This window comes from Ochotona curzoniae, unplaced genomic scaffold, assembly GCF_017591425.1.
Source record: "Ochotona curzoniae isolate NIBS_2020 unplaced genomic scaffold, NIBS_Ocur_1.0 contig_883, whole genome shotgun sequence".
Taxonomy (NCBI): domain Eukaryota; kingdom Metazoa; phylum Chordata; class Mammalia; order Lagomorpha; family Ochotonidae; genus Ochotona; species Ochotona curzoniae.
This window is the reverse complement of record NW_024466599.1, coordinates 40,702,787-40,723,379: the sequence shown is the minus strand read 5'-3', so window position 1 is coordinate 40,723,379 and position 20,593 is coordinate 40,702,787. Positions and strand designations below refer to the sequence as shown.

Sequence of the window (20,593 nt, the reverse complement as noted above, 5' to 3'; positions counted from 1 at the left end):
ATCCTCCCTGAGAGAAAAGATCTGGTGAGACAGTGCTAGCCACAAAAAAATACACTATATATCAATAACTGACAAGATCAAATTTGAAGACTTAATGATAAAAACACCTTGAAATAAAAGAAAAAAAAAGAAAAGAAAACACCTTGAGAGGAAAACAACTTACACATTTAAATCACAACTCTGACAAGCCCAATTACTTTCGAGTATTCACAATGCAAGTGTATTATAAAACATGTCACAAATAGGACAGCTAGCCTGTGTATTCTGGAGATGTTAAACATACTAGCCAATAAACTAAGTTTTCATTTTAAAAATATTTTCAGGTATTACAAGTTTTTGAAATTGATCTCTTTTTCTAATGGACACCACCCACCCAGTACTTACAATGGCATGAACTCCAAATTCGTAGGATTTAATATGTACCAAGAAAAGCAAATTCCAGCTTCCAAGATTTATCTTTTCATTGTTAGAAAGGAAAAAAGAGGACTCTGAACCTGCCTCGTTTCTGACCAACAGGCCCTTTGCACCCTATTCTTTTCCATTATCCTAGCTTAGAGAATCTATTCTTCCACCTTCTCTCAACATCTAATTTTTAGACATCTATTCTCCTAAAATAATCCTATCCTCAACCCTATTCACATTCTTCTTTATGAACTATATCCCCTACAAGCAGACCTCTAATCTCATTTTCAACAATTCTGATAGGCACATTTTCATTACCAGGCACTAACAGCCTAGTTTATTCCAAATAACCGCAGTAAAAATTCCTACCTATATGTTACAATTTTGCCTGTATGATCATAGTTGTCTAGCAGATAATAAATACAACAAGTCCCTTGAAAGCAAATATAAAATTACAAGATTTTCTATTTTTACTGAAAGAAATAAAACATTTTGATGTTACTATCATTTAAATTTGCAACAATACAAAGTTTTATCATAAAAATTCTGCTGGTTAATATGCAAAGTAAAGGCAGCTGTAACAATCCCCTCTTGGAACTTACCTGATCTGTCACATCATACACAACTATGATACCGTGGGCGCCTCTGTAATAACTGGAGGTGATTGTTCGAAATCTTTCTTGGCCTGCTGTGTCCCACTATGACAAAAGAAGTCCAAACAAGTCCATTAAAACGTAGTTGGAGAAAAGTGCAGGAAAAGGGAAAACTGAGTTTCTATAGTTGTGGAGATTCTCTGGATTTGATATGGAAACATTAACTCTCAAGGCTCATATCACTAAACTTGACAGTTATCCAGAAAAGAATACCTACAATTTAGCTTATGGCAATGATGATCTTTTTTTTTCCCCCAGGATTTATTTGAATAGAAATTTTTCTTGAAAGATTTATTTGATTTTTATTGGAAAGTCAGATATACAGAGGAGGAGGAGACAGAACAGAAGGTCTTCTGGCTGCTGTTTCACTCCCCAAGCAGCCACAAGGGCCAGTATTGAGTCGATCTGAAGCCAGGAGGTTCTTCCGGGTCTCCCATGCATGTGCCGGGTCCCAAGGTTTTGGACTATCCTCTACTGCTTTCCCAGGCAGGAAGTTGGAAGGGAAGTGGGGCCACTACGATCAACTGGTGCCCATATGGGATCCTGGTACAAGGTGAGGACTTTAGCTGCTAATCTATTGTGCTAGGCCCAGAAGAATAATCTCTTAATATCTTGGTTCACTCCCCTAAATGGCCACAATATCCAGGATAAAGCAGAAGCTTCATATAGGATCTCCCACAAGGGTGGCAGGGGCCCAAACACTTGGGCTAGTTTCTGCTGCTTTCCATTCCCTGGCTCTGATAAACTGGACTCAAGTGGGAGAGCTGCAACACAAACCAGCACCCAAATAGGATGCTGGCATCAGAAGTAATTGAAGTAATTGTATTACCTACAACATCACAACACAGGCTTCACTGCCAAAATTCCAAGCTCTTTGAGAGCAGAACTATGCCATACTTTCCATATTCCCTACAGCCTGTAACACTGTAACAAGAATTCAGTGTAACACAGAGACAGGTTGTATTGGTTAGAAAAGCTTTTAAAGGTCCTAAAGTGGCATGATAGCATGTCTGCATGTACACATCCCCTGAGAGCACTACCACGCATGTGTACACACACATACAATCTTGGCAGTACATTTTTCATCATGGAAAGCAGCAAAAGGATCTAATTCAAAGAAGCACAGCTCGAGACCGCACATTAACCATCTCAGGCAAGGACTATCTCAATCCCAAGGAAAACAATGAAACGCCTAATGGCTAAAGTCCTCGCCTCACACATGCCACAAATACACGTTTGTATCCCGGCGGCCCTGCTTCCCATCCAGCTTCCTGCTTGTGACCTGGGAAAGCAGTCGAGGATGGCCCAAAGCCTTGGGACCCTTCACCCGTGTGGGAGACCTGGAAGAAGCTCCTGGCTTCAGATTTGTGCAGCACTGGCCATTGCAGTCACTTGGGGAGTGAATCATCAGATGGAAGATCTTCCTCTCTGTTTCTCCTCTCTGTATATCTGACTTTCCAATAAATAAATAAAGATTAGGAGCAACCAGTAAAATGCCTTCCTTTTCCAGGCACAGCCAAAACAGACACGTTAAAAACTAATTAGGGGGCCCAGCGCGGTGGCGCCGTGGTTAAGGTCCTCGCCTTGCATGCCCGGGATCCCATATGGACGCTGGTTCTATCCCGGCAGTCCCGCTTCCCTTCCAGCTCCCTGCCTGTGGCCCGGGAAAGCAGTCGCGGACAGCCCAAAGCTTTGGGACCCTGCACCCGCGTGGGAGACCCGGAAGAGGCTCCTGGCTTTGGATCAGCATAGTATCGGCCATTGCGCTCACTTAGGGAGTGAATCATCGGACGGAAGATCTTCCTCTCTGTCTCTCCTCTCTGTATATCCGCCTTTCCAATAAAAAATAATAATAAATCTTAAAAAAAAAAAAACTAATTAGGGAATTTTTTTGCCACTTTGTTAGCTGTGATAACAAGAGTAATGTAAGGATACAAATTGGATCTAAAAGATACTTAAAAATATATAATGATGCAGATATAAAATGGTAACAATCCTAATCTAAAAAACAGACAAAACACAAGTCACCCCAGGGTTTCTCGTCCCAATTTCTGAGCCTAACCTTACATCCTAACTGTGCTGAGCGTGCATTCTTCTCTAACTGGATGTAATTCTTTGTATGTAATTCTCACTAGCACTCATAATGACAGGCCCATGTCTGCCTCTTCTGTTAGTATGCAATCTCCTCCTAATGGAACATGTTTTATCAAGTCTCCAACCTGAATCCATCTGAGCTCCTGCTGTAAATGAAAGCAACTCCATAACAGCTTCACGAATCAATGAACAATCATAGAACGGCCTTGCATGGCATGCCACCGGGCTCCATCTCTGTCCTACCCTGCTCAAGGCTGTGAAAAGTAACTCTGAGAAGGACCCATGTTACACCTGAACATGAAGGCTAAGAGGAAGATACTATTCAATGAGGAATGTAATCTTACAGAAATTATTTTTAAACTGAACAATTCTGACTCTGCTCTATCAGATGATTAAGGTACTTTAATTCAATCTTGTTAGTATGGAAAGATACATACATAAAACACAAATACCAAAAAAACTCCATCCACAAACCACTTACTATTTGAAGCTTGATTGTTTTCCCATCTAATTCTATAGTTCTTATCTTGAAATCCACACCAATTGTGCTGATGTAGCTTTCTGTGTATGTATCATCCTGAAAGTAAAAAACACAGAACTGTCAATACAGTAATCCAAAATACATAATATTTACTTTTACAGTTTATAAAGCTTACAATTCCTAATATGCTGACAAGAGCCATGCCCTTCTGTTGCAGTACATGTCATGTTCTAATTACAAAGCACTGTCGAGCTAACACTGGTTTTATTTTTTAATTAGCTGTTTTTCACTTCTGCCAAACATAGCTTGGCAAATTATATACAACATCATCACATAAAAAAATAATTTTAGTTTCAATTTCCAGTGACCATAGATGATTTTTCTAATTGCTAATCAGCAATATACTTGCTCCCACTCATCCAGCTGATCTACCATAAAACAATGGTTTTTTTTCTCTCTTGTGGATTTAAGAAATTTTTTTAAATTTCTAGGTATAAATTGAGATGTAATGCATACAACAATCCAATGGGTATATTCCCAAAGTTAAGTATCACCACCATTTAATTACAGAAAACCTTTATCTCATTGACTCTTTTTCATACCCTGTGTTCATCAGCAGCCACTCCCAATTTGCCTTTTCCGTTTGGATTAGACAACAGTTAATTTACTTCCTGAGCCTGGATGATCCTATACTGGGATTTCAAATAAATGGAATCATATAGTACATGGTCTTATTTTTCATTTAATATGTTTTCAAAATTCACACACATTTTAGTCAGTACTTTACTCCTTTTTACGATTAAACAGTATTACATTATAAGGATATAACACATTTTATTTATACATTCATCATTTGGTGAACATCTGGATTGTTCCCACCTTTTTGCTATTATGAACACTGCTATGAACATCTGTATACAAAATTTAATGTGAACATAATGCCTATTTTTTTAAATCAGTGTTAATTTTTTTTAAGTATCTAGCATAGCTTTTTACTTAGAATAGGAAAAACTTAAAATATTTCTTGTGATAAGACAGTTATGCTCACCTAACTCGCAAAGCACCACTTGGTATTACTCTAACAAAGACATAACAGACTTTGGCCTAGAGGTTAAGTTGGTTAAAATGTCTATCCCACAGTGGAATACCTAGACAAATTCCTCAAGGAATGAGGTTCCTGCCACACACATTAGAGACATCTGGGCCCAGGACTTTTCTGGGCATTTTGGGAATATTCTAGATACTTAAGAAATAAGCATAATTTGAGGGTAAGCCAGTTGACCGGGGATTCTCTGCCTCTCAAACATACTATTAAACTTACCTAATAAAAACAGTACTATCCAGAAGAACTTTCTGGGGCCAGTGCTGTAGCATGTCCAGTTAAGCCTCTGCCTACAGAGCCAGCATCAATATCCCATACAGGCAAGGGTTCGAGTTCCAGCTACTCTACTTCTGATCTAATTCCCCTTCTGTGGCCTGGGAAAGCAGCAGAGGATGGCCCAAGGTCGTGGGCCCCTGCATCCACATGGGAGACGTAGAGGAAACTTCTGGCTCCCAGCTTCAAGCTATTTGGGGACTGACCCAGCAAATGGGAAGATCCTCTCTGTTTCTCCTTCTTTTTGTAACTCATTCTGATAAAAAATAATCTTAAAACACACACACACACACACACAACCTTTCCATAATGATGAAAAGTTCTATAAGCTATGCTAGCCAAAATGGCAGCCAGGGGGTGGACCTTATGACATGGGGTTAAACCTACTGGTATGCTAGTTCAAGTCTTGACTACTTCAAACCTAGCTTCCTGCTAGTATGCCAGGAAACTGCTTGGGATCCTACCACCCACAGGTCACCAGAATGGGGTTCTTGGCTCCTTCCTTTGGCCCAGACCCAAACAGCTGCAGCTATTTAGGGAATTAACCAGTAGAGATCTCTCTCATTGTCTCCCACTGTCACTGTTCTTTTCAAACAAAGAAATAACAGTATAAAACACCAATAAGCAACACAGCACTTCCAAAACAGTCAAGAAATTTTTACTTAATTTGTAAAAAGAAATCATCCAGTTTTACAAGAGATTACAGAAGGATATGGGAGGGCAGGGGAAAAGTACCTCGTTTGAAGAAAAAAACAGGATTACATAAACCATCTTGATGATGCTAAATCTAATAGTGTATGAGTTTAAAACAAAAACAATCTAAACTGTGATCAAAGAGACTTTCAAGTCTCTAGCAGCTACTGTTTTAACTTAACCTTGCTAACACACATTTGTGCATATCTGGAATCACTGGCTAAATATCATATTCAATGCAATTTGACAAAATGCTCCTGTTACTAGGGATTCATTTTTAAGCCATCCTTTTTTGTACTTGAGTGCCTAGTAAGTATACGCGACAATCAAAAGTGGATAAAGAACGAAATGAGGGCCTAGTGCATTAGCCTAATGGCCAAAGTTCTTGTCTTGCATGCACCAGGATCCCATACTGGGTACCGGTTTGTGTCCCAGCTGCTCCACTTCCTATCCAGCTCCTTGCCTGTGGCCTAAGACAACAAAAGAGGATAGCCCAAAGCTTTGGGACTTATGTGGGAGAGCTGCAGGAGAAGGCTCCTGGCTCCTGGCTCCGATTAACTCAGCTCTGGCCACTGCAGCCACTTGCGGAGTACACAGTGGATGGAAGATCTTTGTTATCTCCTTTCTGTAAATCTTTTCTCCAATAAAAATAAGTGAAGCTTAAAAAACAAAATGAAATGAGCAGCCATATTGTGTGGCGCACTTGTTAAAACCACCATTTATAACACTGGCATCTGGTATTGGAACATCAGTTCAAATTCTGGCTGTTCCACTTCTGATCCTAGTTGTTAATGCACTTGGGAAGGCAGCCAAGGATGGCCAAAGCAACCTGGCTCTGCCACCCATGTGGGTAATCACAGAGTTCTTGGCTCCTGGTCTCAGCATGGCCCACCTGGCTAGTGCGGCCTTGTGGAGAGAGAATCAGAAGACAGATCAGTCTCTCGTGATCTGTCGCTCTGTCTCTCAATTTATAATTTCTTAAAAAAACGAAGTTAATGCATACTGCATTAACTGAGTACTTCCATATGTCAAGTACTTAGTGAGAAATACAGAATTTTTACAAAGCTTCCTAAATGACTCTTTCTCTCCTGCCTGTAAACCATGGCATATACCATTCCTTCTATCCAAAAGTCTTAGTATGTCTTTCTGTAAACCTCTATTCCACACCACCAGGCCCTGGGTCACAAAACAGTTACACATTCATCAATTTTGCTCTCAGATAATACTAGTAATCCAAATAACTTCACAGCAAAAGTAACTAAGAGATTCTTCCTTCTGTGCTTCTGTAGCCTTATTATGGTCCCTACCCCAACTGTTTCTTTTTGGGTGCACAGGACTTAGGGTGATTAAAATACTTCCCTGGGTTACCCTGACAGCCTCTCGTTTCTATGGCTTCTCCAAGAGGACTCTCCTTGAAATCCAAACCACCTATCAATATTGATTTAATCATAAAGGTTAAATCAATTTGGTTTAACCCCTGGTTTTTTTAAAAACAATGAGTGATGCCTATTTTAGGTTAAAATGCCTTAACAATAATTAAAGTTGACTTTTTTCCTTGTTACTGGCAATTTTCTTGATAAACTGCCTGTTAATGCACTTGTCCATATTTCCATTATGACTACACTTCCCCTTCACAAGGACTAAGAAATACTCAAAATCCAAAATTCTAAGAGATCATTTTTTACTATGTCATTAAACACATTATTAATGAGAATGGTTCTCCTGTGAGTAAAGCATCAAGAGCAATGCTTATTACTAACATGGCTTCAAGAACAAATATTAACACAATAAAACAGGCAACCTTTTAGGTTTATCACCAAGTATTTCCTACTTTAATACTTAGTACATACCAACAGTATTACTTTATAACTACACTTTTCAAGAGCAAAATTAACAGTCAAAGATTAAATAATAAATTGAAGAGGCATACTGGAGGCTTTAAATATACAATTTTGGCAGAATTACTTGAGTAACTTTTTGGTCAACCTTAAAAACATATGTTATGAATAACATTCTCTATAAAGGCATTTCAATTTCAACTTACTGCAAACCTAAGAAGAAGGCAAGATTTTCCAACCCCAGAGTCACCAATCAGAAGTAACTTGAATAAATAATCACTGCAAAAAGATAAAAAGAAAATCGCATTAATACAAAGCATTGCTAAGTTCTATGAACAACAAAAATACAACCAAGAATAATATCTTTTGTGAAGACAACAGCTCCTGAAATCCCCAAGCCAATAACAAAAGCCAGGAGCAACCCTTTTCATGAGCCACTAAACATGACAGAATTACAGAAAAGATATGAAATACCAACCTATTATCTGAGATAATGAACTTCCAGAGGAAGGATGAAAATTAACAGTAAGTGATACACTCTCTGGTAAAGTCCAAGAGACTAATGCTACATAAACTTGTATCAAAGTAAATTTACTTTCCAGCTATTGCACTTCTGATGCAAACTCCTTGCTAATGCACCTGAGCAGCAAATCATGGCTCAAATACAATGGGGAAACTCGGTGGGGAAGGCCCTCCTCTGCCTGCTGCAGCCATTTGAAAAATAGCTGCAGTCATCTGGAGCCAGCAGATGGAAGCCATTTCTCTCTGCCTCTGGTTCTCAAATGAATACATTAATAAACTCCTGCTTCTCCACAGCATCACAACACAGGAAGTCAACTTTCTACATACTAAAAAATGATTTACTTCATTTTTATCAGAAAGGCAGATTTACAAAGAGAAAGATCTTTCATGTGCTGGCTGACTCCCTAAATGGCCACAATGGCTGGAGTTGAGCCAATCCAAAACCAGGAGGAGACAGAAACCTCCTCCGGGTCTCCCATGTGGGTGTAGGGTTACAAGGCTTTGGGCCATCCTCCACTGCTTTTCAAGGCCGCATACAGGGAGCTGCATGGGAAGCAGGCCGCTGGGACATGAACCAGCACCCATGGGGCATCCCAGCGCATACAAGGCGAGGATTTAGCCATTGAGCCATCGCAACAGTCCCTAAACCAAATAAATTCTTAAAAAACTGAACATCGATAGTGAGTACTTGTTAGAATCAGTATTATTAATCAGTAGGAATTTTTTTTTTTCAGATTTATTTTAAGATTTTACAGAGAAGACAAGACAGAAGGTCTTCAATGTACTGGTTCACTCTCCAAGTTGTCACAATGACCAGGGTTGAGCCAGGACAAAGCCAGGAACATCATCCATGTCTCCCACACGGGCAAATAGCTTCCACTGCTTTTCTCAGCACAACAGCAAAGAGCTAGATCAGAAGAGGAGCAGACACACAGACTGGTGCCCATATGGGATACCAGGGTCTTAGGCAGTGGTTATACTAGCTACTGCCATAAGACAGTCTCCCGCCCCCTGCAAGGGAGGTTTTTAAGCAGTTGCAATACAGCACATGGCTTTAATACACCCATTTCCCCAAGCACAGAGAAGGAACAAGTAGATATTCAAAAAAATTCCCAGAATGAGCTAAACCATACTGTAGTATAATAAAGGACTGCATTGGGCCATAGATGCTGCCTGAGGCATAATTATCTTAAACATCAACTTCTCACAAAACTAAATCAGCTTCCGACTCCTGGCTTCAGCCTGGCCTAGCCCTGGCCTCTGCAGCCATCTGTGGAGTGAAGAGTGAATAGATTTCTGTCTCTTTCCCTAATTCTACCTTTCAAATAAATGAATATAATCTTCAAAAAAGACAACCTGGGCCCGGCGCAGTGGCCTAGCGACTAAAGTCCTTGCCTTGAACATACAGGGATCCCATATGGGTGCCGGTTCTGATCCCAGAAGCCCCACTTCCCTTCCAGCTCCCCACTTGGAGTGAATCATCGGACGGAAGAACTTCCTCTCTGTCTCTCCTCCTCTCTGTATATCTGACACTGTAATAAAAATAAAAATAAATCTTTAAAAAATAATAAATAAATCTTTTTTAAAAAGTGACAAAAATATGCAAATTAAAATTAGAAATCAAAAGTGCAGAATTCAGTAAGAACCAAACTAACTTAAGACATTAAATGTATTTACTACTCTATTTCTCTGGCAATTTTGATTAAAGTGCCCAGCACAGTGGTGGCCCAGCAGCTAACGTCCTCACCTTGAACATGCCGGGATCCCATATGGGTACCGCTTCTAATCCTGGTGACCCCACTTCTCATCCAATTCCCTGCCTTTGCCTGGGAAAGCAGTTGAGGATGGCCCAAAGCCTTGGGACCCTGCACCCACGTGGGAGACCTGGAGGAAGCTCCTGACTCCTAACTTCGGATTGGCTCAGCTCCAGCCATTGTAGCTGCTTGGGGAGTGAATCATCAGACGGATTTTCCACTCTGTCTCTTCTTTCTGTATGACCGACTTTGCAATAAAAATAAAATAAATCTTTTTTGGGAAAAAAAAAAAAAAAAGATTTATGTTTCAACGGCAGAGTAAGAAAAGGGGCGGAAGGAGATCTTTCATCTACTGGTTCATTCCCCCAAAGGGCCACAATAACTGAAGCAGGCTGAAGTCTCAAGTCCAGATTTAGCTTGTTTAGAAATCTACAAAGATTTACAATTAAAAACATCACCTTCTTTGGGGCCTCACTGTCTCAGAGCAGCTTAAGCCACTATCTACAATGCCAGCATACCATTTAGGCACCAGTTTGAGTCCCAGCTGCTCCACTTCCAATCCAGCTTCCACCTAATGACTGGGGAAAGCAACACAGGAAGGCCCTTGGTACTCACTTCAAAGACTGGAAGGTCCCAGCTCCTGGATTCAGCGTGGCCCAGCCCTGGCTGCTGCAGCCATCTTGGAAGTAAACCAGTAGATGAAAGATTTCTCCCTTCTCCCTGTCTCTCTGACTTTCACCCTCTTAATAAATCCTATCTGTTTTTTTCCATTCAATTTCCTCTTTATTTCTTTGTTCCTGATTTACTAAGGAAAATCTTGGGCCATCTCAAACATTTTGGGTAAAACACACACACACAAAAAAAAGTCAATGGGAAAACGGTATGTTATTATAAGGATAAAATGGCCTCAGAACAACTATATGAACTACAAAATAACCATATATTAGACTACAACCCAAAGAATAAACACCCATAAGCTTATTCAAGATATAAATTATTAAGTAAGGGCTGGCACTATATCATAGCAGGCAAAACTGCCACCTGTAACACTGCTGCCCATATGAATGCCAGTTTGTATCCTGGCTGCTCCACTTCCAACCCAGTTCCCTGGCGCCTGAGAAAACCATGATAAGTGGTGTAAGAGTTTGGTCCCCTGCACTCACGTAGGAAACCTGGATGAAGCTTCTCTTTCCTGCCAGATCCAGCTCTGGCCCTTGCGGCCAATAGGGGACTAAACCAGCAAATGGAAGATTTATGTCTACTCTTCTCTAACTCTGTTCAAAATAAATAACCTATTTTTTAAATTATTAAGTAGAGAATAACAAATCTTCCTTACAAGAGGATTATTAATAATCCATGCAGAAGGAATGAAACAAAAAAATCACTAGTAAATAACCACATTAACAAGTGCTGCATGGAAAATACACCAACAAATGCTAACATTTGCAAATGAAACTTTGAAAACTACAACATCTGCATGGCTTCAAAATGCTGCCTCTAATCAAATATTTATTTTCATGGTTTTAATGTTTTGCCACAAATCCTTGAGATAAAACCTTGTTCCTCTTCCTTTAAGTCTAGGCTATACTTCATGATTCTTTTCCAGCAAATATATACAGCTGTCCCAGCTGCAGTTCCCTATTATACTTCTTTCTAATACAGATCTGGAGGAGGTAGTGGTGATAGCTCAAGCATTGCAACTCCTGCCACTCTTGTGAGAGAATCAGATTAAGGTTCAAGTCGTCACTTTGCCCTGGCCCACTGCTGACTGGCTGCAGGCATTTGAGGAAAAACACAGTGAATATGAGTGCTGGTAATCTGTCATGCAATTTTTTTTTTTTAATTCGGCTTAGATTGAGCCATGAACAGCATACACAGATGCACATAGAGAACATGGCAGGCCTTTAGGGCTGCAGCGGACATCAGGCACCATAGAAAAGGAAGGAAAGCAGAACAAGTTGATTAACTATCCCAGCCAAGCGTTGAAGCAAATATCTGGGTGAATAGATAGTCCACTTTAAGGTGGACTATGTCAGCCATTGGACCTTGGAAGGATTGCCTCATCCCTGGATAGGAAAGATTGACAGCATCTAGAACTATCGAAACCAACTGAGCAGAACCCTTACAGAATGTTGCACACTGGGGACCCTGGGATGACACTGGGTGGCTGTTTCCCATCCCTGGGTACTAAGGCAGTTGGGAGGTTGGGTGTGGCTTCCCCTCCCCCCATGTCCCTTCTTCCCCCAGTTACAGGGAGAAGAGAAAATCTGGAAACAATGATTTTAGCCACTTTCCCCTAATCCTCAACCTTTCCCACCCTAATCAACTATGTAAATATCATCAAAACTTTTAATTCTTCCTTTAAAATAAAATTTAAAATCTACTTTTAAAGATTTATCATTATTTTTACTTCAAAGGCAGATCTACAGGGAGGAGGAGATACAGAGAGAAAGATCTTCCCATCCGCAAGGTGAGGATTCAGAAACTGAGTTATCACACAAGGCCCAAAAATATTTTCAAAAGATATATTTTAGGTCCTGGTGTAATGGTTCAACTGGCCAACCCTCCCCTTGCAAGCACAAGATGCGGGGCCCAAGAACGTGGCCACCATCTGCTGCTTTCCAGGTACATCAGCAGGAGTACACGTTGCAGGTGAGAGCTGGAATTCAAAGCAAAGCCCTTACAATGCAGGTGGCAGCCTTAATCACTTCACTACTGCCAATAAAATAAAAATAATTTTTTTAAAGACAGAACTGGAAAACTAGACTGAAAGAAGGTAACATACCTAAACATAACATAGCAATCTAGATTAGATGCTAAAACTGAAAACCGTTAGAAAAACAGCAGAAATTGCAGTAAGATCCGTAAGTTTAACTATGTTCCAACGTTAACTATTACCGGAATTGGGTGAAAGGTACAAAGGAGCTCTACTATTTCTGCAACTGTTTGATCCCTAAAATCCCTAAAATTACAGGGATCAGTGCCATGGTGTAGCTAATCCTACACTCTGTGGTACCTGCGTCCTATATGGGTGCTGGTTCATGTCCTGGTTGCTCTACTTTCAATCCAGCTCTCTGCTTACGGCCTGATAGAGCAGCAGAGGGAGAACTGCCCAAGTCCATAGGACTCTGTATCCACTTGGGAGATCCAGAAAAGGCTCCAGGCTCTTAGTTTCATACCAGCTCAGCTCTGGCCATTGCAGCCATTTGGGGAGTGAATCAGCAGGTGGAAGATATCTCTCTCTCCTTAACTCTCCTTTTCCCTCTGTAAAATCTGCCCTTAAAATAATAAACCGGGCGTGGCCTAGAGGCTAAAGTCCTCACCTTGAACGCCTGGGATCCCATATGGACGCTGGTTCTAATCCTGGCAGATCCACTTCCCATCCAGCTCCCTGCTTGTGGCCTGGGAAAGCAGTCGAGGACAGCCCAAAGCTTTGGGACCCTGCACCCACGTGGGATACCCGGAAGAAGTTCCCGGCTCCTGGCTTTGGATCGGCATAGCATCGGCTGTTGTGCTCACTTGGGGAGTGAATCATCGGACGGAAGAACTTCCTCTCTGTCTCTCCTCCTCTCTGTATATCTGACTTTGTAAAAAAAAAAATAAATAAATTCTTTAAAAAAAAAAAAAGAAACCTTAAAAAAAAATCAATACACCTTGTACTGTAATGACTCAGCTTGACAGTAGTGTCCTTTCTCACTGAGTGTGCTCCATTAAACAACAAAAAACTGACCTTTCAGGTTGCACTATTTAATTCTTACTGGAGACACATATGAAATTCTAGTTATTACATGTGCCTTTACAGTATATAACTTTACACCAGACTAAGCACACGTTACTTGGACAACAAAGTAAAAACTTAAAACTTTTAAAAAGATTTATTTACAGGAAGTCCAGCAAGCGCTATTATTTATCACAGCGCAGCAAGCTAAGCTTCCACCTGCAGTGCCAGTATCCTATAACAGCTGCTCTACTTGTGATCCAACTCCCTGCTATTGGCCTGGGAACCAGATGCTTGGGCCCCTGCACCCATGTGGGAGACCCAGAGGAGACTCCTGGCTCTGGATTGGCCCAGCTCTAGCTGTTATAGCCATCTGGGGAGTGAACCAGGGGATAGACGATCTTTCCCTGTCTCTCCTAATTCTGCTGTAATTTTGGCTTTTAAATTAAAGCCAATTAAAGAAAAATCAGGGCCCAGCACAGTACCCTAGAGCTAAAATTCTGGCCTTGCAAACACCGGGATCCCACATGGGTGCTAGTTCATGCCCCACGGCCCCACTTCCAATCCAGCTCTGTACTTGTGGCCTAGGAAAGCAATAGAGGACGGCCCAAGGCCTTGGGACTCTACACCCACATGGGAGACCTGGAAGAAGCTCCTGGCTCCTAGGATTGGATCGGCTCAGCTCCAGCCACTGCAGCCACTTCCTGTCTCTCCTCCTCTCTGTATATCTTTCCAATTTAAAAAAAAAAAGTATTAAAAAAAAAGGAAAAAAGGAAGGAAGAAAAGGTGGGAAAGAGGGAAGGAGAAAGGGAATGAAGTGGGAGGAAGGGAGGAAGAAAGGATGCTATGTGGGATACACACATCACATAACCATGTGTCCCAGAGCAAAGATCTGTCGGTCTATGGCTGTCAAATACATGAAGGGGCCAGCTAGAATTGAAGAGGGTTAAGCTGCCACCAGCAAATCTGGTATCTCATTTCTGTACAGGATCAACTCCCAGCTGTTGCACTTCCAATCCAAGAATCTCTAACATGCAGAACGGAGTGCTTGAGCTTCTGCCACCCATACAGAAGTTCCTGGCTTCCACCTGGTCCAGCTGTGGCCTTTGCAGTCATTTGGAGAATGAATCATCAGAAAATCTCTGTTTCAGGCCTGGTGCAGTGGCCTAGAGGATAAAGCCCTCACCTTGAATGTACTAGGATCCCATATGGGCACCGGTTCTAATCCCAGCAGCCACGCTTCCCATTCAACTCCCTGCTGTGGCCTGGGAATGCAGTCGAGGACAGCCTAAGGCCTTAGGGCCCTGCACCCATGTGGGAGACCTGGAAGAAGCTCCTGACTCCTGGCTTCAAATCGGCTCAGTTCTGGCTATTGCAGTCACTTGGGGAGTGAATCATCTGACGTAAAATCTTCCTCTCTGTCTCTCCTCCTCTGTATATCTGACTTTGCAATAAAAACTAAATAAATCTTTTAAAAAAGAAAAACAATTCTGTAGCTCTACCTTTCAAATAATGACTCTTAAGAAACACCCACAAATACGTTCAGTAAATGGAAAAATAAAGAGAGAAAAAAAAGGGAACGGGAGGGGGAAATGGAAGGGGCAGGGAGAAAGGTAGGAGAAAGGTAGAAGAAAGGAGGCAAGCAAGGGAATGGGAGAGAAAAAAGGAAAAGAGATGAGAAAATACGGCTCACAGCCAAGTGTGCCATCAACAACAAAAGGGACATCTGGGTGTTTGGCACAGGAGTTTAGACACCTCTAAGAAATCCTGCATCGCACATCAGAGTGCCTGGATTATCACTGCAGCTCTTTGCTAAGGTGCACCCTGAGTCAGCTACTGATGGCCCCTGCAACCAACTTGGCAGGAAGACCTGAAGACTGGGATGGCACTCCTGGCTGTGGCTTGTTTCTGGCCCAAGTCTGCTATTGCAGACACATAGGAAGTCAATCAGCAAATGAAAGAGCTCTCATTTTTCCCTTTTTTTTTTTTAAGATTTAGTCACTTTCTTTAATGGAAAGGCAGATTTATAAAGAGAAATATCTTCCATCCACTGGTTCACTCCCCAAATAGCTGCAATGCCCAGAGATGAACCAATCCAAAGCCAGGAGCCAAGAGCTTCTGGGTCTCCGACACAGGTGCAGAGACCTAGGTTTTGGGCTGTCCTCCACTGCTTTCCCATGCCACAGGGAGGGAAAGTAGAGCAGCTGGTACATGAACTAGTGCCTATAAGAGATGCTGGTGCTTATAGGTGGAAAAATGGCCAATTATGCCACCACACCAACTCTTTTTACAATTAAAAAAATAAATAAATTTTAAAGAGAGAAGGTAGTTCTCTGCTTTACTTGCTTTTTATTCTCAGAACATTCAGGTCTTCTAAGGCCCCCAAGTGGAAATCAGTAAGAACAGTCACTAAGGGACCCTATGCGATAGCTTAGCAGTTAAAGTCCTCATCTTGGGCACACAGGGATCCCTGTGGATGCTGGTTCTAATCCCAACAGCCCTGCTTCCCATCCAGCTCCCTGCCTGTGGCCTGAGAGAGCAAAAAACAGCCCAAAGTTTTGGGATCCTGTACCCAAGTGAGAGACCTGGAAGAAGTTCCTTGCTCCTGGTTTCGGATCCGTGCAGCTCTGGCTGTTGTGGTCACGTGGGGAGTGGACCATCAGACAGAGGATCTTCTTCTCTGTCTCTCCTCCTCTCAGTGTATCTGTCTTTCCAATAAAACTAAACCATTTTTTTTAGGAAAAAAAAAAACAGTCACTGATGTTGGTGTTGAGGCATGCACGAAGCTCTTGTCTGTAACATGGGCATTCTATATGGAAGCTGCCTCCTACAGTGGCTGCACCACTTCCAACACAGCTCCCTGCTAATGGCCTGGGAAAAGCAGTGGAAGATGGCCCAAATCCTTGAGCCTCTGCACGCACCTGTAAGACTCAGAAGAGGCTTCCACTTGTTAGTTGCAGCCTGGCCAGTCCTAGCCAATGTAGCTGTCTAGAAAGTGAATAATCTGAGTTTCTCCCTCAAATTCTGAGGTTCAAAATAAATAATAAGTAAATAAGTTTTAAAGAGTCACCAGTCTCAGTTGAGAAACTGAGGACTATAAATAACACATAATAGCCCACTGTCCTTTATAGGACATCTATAAAGAAATTAAGCATAAGTGTGGTCACTTTGAAATTAATGTCCCTGAAACCTTTGCAGAATTAAAACTTGACAAGAGGTAAACACGCCTTAATAACACCAACCCAGGGACAGGCTAAGCCTGAGTCTCCAGGACTTGAATTCCTATGGGTGCCAGTTTGAGTCCCAACAGCCTCATTTCCAACTCAGCTCCCTGCCAATGTGCCTGGGAAACAGCAGAGGACGGCCCAAAGCCTTGGGACCCTGCAGCCATGTGGCAGTCCTGAAGTTCCATGCTCCTAGTCCTGGGTGGTCCAGCTTCTACTGTCTCTCTCCAAGTCTCCTTCTCTATATACACATTTGCCTTTCAAATAAAATAAACAAACCTTAAAATAAAATAATATACCAACCTAACACAAGAGGAAGAACAAAGTCAAAGCCCCTAATCTGTTCTTCACAACCCTCTCCTTTATCTTTTTAAAAAAGACCTTGCCACACAAGAATCTTTAAGCTTTATATTTATTGGAAAGGCAGGTTTACAGAGACAAGCAGAGAAAAGAGAAAGATCTTCTGCCCGCTGGTTTACTCTCCAAGTGGCAGCAATGGCTAGTGCTGCGCAATTCCAAAGTCAGGAGCAAGGTACCAGGAGCTTCTTTCAGGTCTCCCACACAGATGCAGGGTCCCAAGGCTTTGGGTTGTACTTTACTGCTTTCCCAGGCCACAAGTAGGGAGCTGGATGGGAAGTGGAGCTGCTGGGACAAAAAACAGCACTAATATGGGATCCAGGCACAATACATGGCAAAGATTTAGCCACTAGGCCAACACGCCAGGCCTGAACCAATTATTTTTAAAAGCAGTAATCATAAAAAAATATAAGTGGCTTAATTAGCTGACTGCATTTTAAATTCATGTAAATAACCACATGGAGCAAAATGAAAACAAACACCTGAGAAATCATAGGCCCTTAAGTTAAAAATTCAATTCTGCCACTTACTCTTAATGTCTATGGGTCAGTAAATCATTTAATCTTAATTCCTCTCCGTCTGTTCTGTCATCTTTATTTCTTGAAAAAGATTTATATACATTTTTATGGAAAGTCAGATATACAGAAGAAAGGAGAGACAAAGATCTTCTGTCCATTGATTAATTCCCCAAGGGGACACAACAGCCGGAGCTGCACCAATCCGAAGCCAGAAACCAGGAGCTTCTTCCGGGTCTCCCACACGGGTGCAGGATCCCAAGGCTTTGAGCCATCCTACATTGCTTTCCCAGGCCATAAACACAGAGCTGGATGGGAAGCGAGGCCATGGGGACACAAACAGATGTCCATATGGGATCTGGGTACATGCAAGGCGAGGACTTTAGCCACCAGTCTACCACACTGGGCCCTATCCTACCATCTTTAATGCTAGGACATTCACAGAACTAATGTGAGGATTAAGGAAAATAATTTGCACGTGTAAATTTTCCAGCTGCTAGCTGGAACTCAAATTCTCCATGTTGAACCCACCGCAAGACTAGCATCAAGGGTTCTGGAGAGCCCTCAGTGTGGTTCCTCTTCAGTTAAACCAACGTGAGTAAACCTTGAGCAAGAGTCACCACAAGCCCTGTTGCAGCACGTTATGTCCTCCCATTCTGTACATCTATCACAGTAGTTAACTTATACTAACTGTTGCATTTATAAGCTTATTTAGGCAGGAATCATTTTCATAAACAACTTTTAAATACCTACAGCAAAGTCCACGCTTTCCAATTTGAAACAAATAACAAGAGAAAAATTTAAATTCCTAACATACATTGATGATAAAGGACTATGCTCTTGACCAACCTTCTTCTAAAGTGAAATCAGCTGCATGTGTATGCACATGCAAACAGCCTCAGAAAAACTGAAAAAATTTTCTATGAGAAAATGTTAAGGTACACATGGAAGAACAGAGATAATAGTGATGAAAAACTTCCAAATCAAAACCAACTGTCAGGCCGGCACACAGTAGCCTAGTGGTTAAAGTCCTCACCTTGAACATGCCAGGATCCCATATGGTCGCCGGTTCTAATCCCGGTAGCCCCACTTCCCATCCAGCTCCCTGCTTGTGGCCTGGGAAAGCAGTCGAGGACGTCCCAAAACCTTCGGACCCTGCATCTGTGTGGGAGACCTGGAGGAGGCTCCTGGCTTCAGATTGGCACAGCTCCAGCTTTGCGGCCACTTGGACAAAAATCATAGAAGGGAAGATCTTCCTCTCTTTCTCGCCTCCTCTTTGTGTATCTGACTTTGCAATAAAAATAAATAAATCTATATTTAAAAAAAGAAAGATGAAAAAGGGAGAAAAGAGAAGCAAAGCAAAAAGAAAAGTAAAAAGAGAAAAAGGGGCTGGTGTGTTGTGGCACAGTACATTAAGTTGTACAGGCACCAGACCCAGCTGAGCTGGAAAAGTAGCAGAAGATGGCCCAAGTTTTTGATTCTCCATAACCAACATGGAGACTGTCAAAATATACAAGTGAATCTTTGATTTATTTTTATTGGAAAGGCAGATATACAGAGAGGAGGAGAGACAGAGAGGAAGATCTTCCAACCATTGATTCATTCCCCACATGACCACAACCTCCGAGCTGAGCTAGTCCAAAGCCAGGAGCCAGAGCCTCTTCTGGGTTTTCCACGTGGGTACAGGGTCCCAAGGCTTTGGGCCATCCTCGATTGCTTTCCCAGGCCACAAGCAGGGAGCTCGATGGGAAGTGGGGTTGCCAGAATTAGAACCGGTGCCCATATGGGATCCTAGTGCATTCAAGGTGAGAACTTTAGCCTCTAGGCCACAGGACCAGGCCCATACTTACTGTTCTTATGGTGAATACTAATATTCCTTAAAGGTAATGACCTTGTATTTTAAGTCTCTTACAAATACTTCATATAATAGTAACCTAACAGGAACAGAAAGCAATCCATAAAAGGCAGGCAGGACACAGAAAGAAAATGAAAAGGAAAGGAGAAAATTAGAGGAATAGGAAAGAAAAGGAAAAAGAGGAAAAGGAGAACTAGATTACCAAAACAAAATAATTTTCAAACAAACTCAACATTTCAAACTCAAATTAGTTCAGATTACAGGATTAAAAGTTAAAACTGTAAGTCACAGATTTCCACATCTTTATCCTGACAACGGCGAAAATGTTCTTATGTTGTTGAACCTTCTAAGTCAGGCATTCTTTTAAACAATTATATTTTATTTACTTAAAAAGTTGAGTTAAAGGGAGGTGAGGAACCCAGGTATCTTGCACTCTGGTTCAACTTCCAAATGGCTGCAACAGCTGGGAATGGACCAGGCTGAAGCTAGAAACTTCTGAGTCTCCCATGTAGCTGGCGGGAATCCAACCACTTGGACCAACTTCCACTGCTTTTCCCCGTGGACAGCAAGGAATTTGGAAATGAAACAGCCAGGTCTGGATCCACCACTCATATGGAATGTCAACACAGCAGCAAGCAGCTTTACTCACTAAGCAACAACACTAACACAATCAGGTATTCTAGAAATTCATGAAGTCATACGGGTTTGAACTGCTTGCAACTACAAGACATTATGTGACATAGGCACACGTGGAGTAGGCACATTAAGTATTACTAGAAATAAATCACCAGTAATGGGTTAAGGGTAAACTGGCCTAAATCAAGTTATTAGAAAATATCTATGGGCAGAGAAGTAACAATGAAGATTAATTTTTCTGATTATTACTACAATAAGGGACTACTTTTAGACAATAAATCCATCATTATCCCACTTTTGAAGCTTACTAACTGGAGGTACAGAGTACATGAAAAGCCTTACATAGCGACATAGCCAAATGACCAGCACACAGGGCAAACAGCTGCTCAACACTAGCTATTGTTTTTAAAATCCTGTTCTTACAGGATAGTCTCCCTGGTGAGCAAAGACACGCACATGTAAAACTACTTGTTAGA

The 20,593-nt window shown here is 41.7% G+C and overlaps 1 protein-coding gene across 3 annotated transcripts in view; it reads right to left on the bottom strand.

The window, feature by feature from the left end:
- The window catches only part of RAB1A (RAB1A, member RAS oncogene family), a 29,373-nt gene that overhangs the window by 2,191 nt on the left and 6,589 nt on the right, over positions 1 to 20,593 (bottom strand). For 2 of the 3 annotated variants that reach the window (XM_040993320.1, XM_040993318.1), the window contains exons 2-3: positions 7,743 to 7,815; positions 3,631 to 3,726 (exon numbers count right to left, since the gene is read on the bottom strand). In XM_040993320.1, the coding sequence (XP_040849254.1) occupies positions 3,631 to 3,726; positions 7,743 to 7,815 (169 nt within the window). Of the gene's footprint in view, positions 1 to 1,004; positions 1,101 to 3,630; positions 3,727 to 7,742; positions 7,816 to 20,593 lie in introns of all 3 variants that reach the window. The other variant, XM_040993317.1, reaches the window with a different exon arrangement.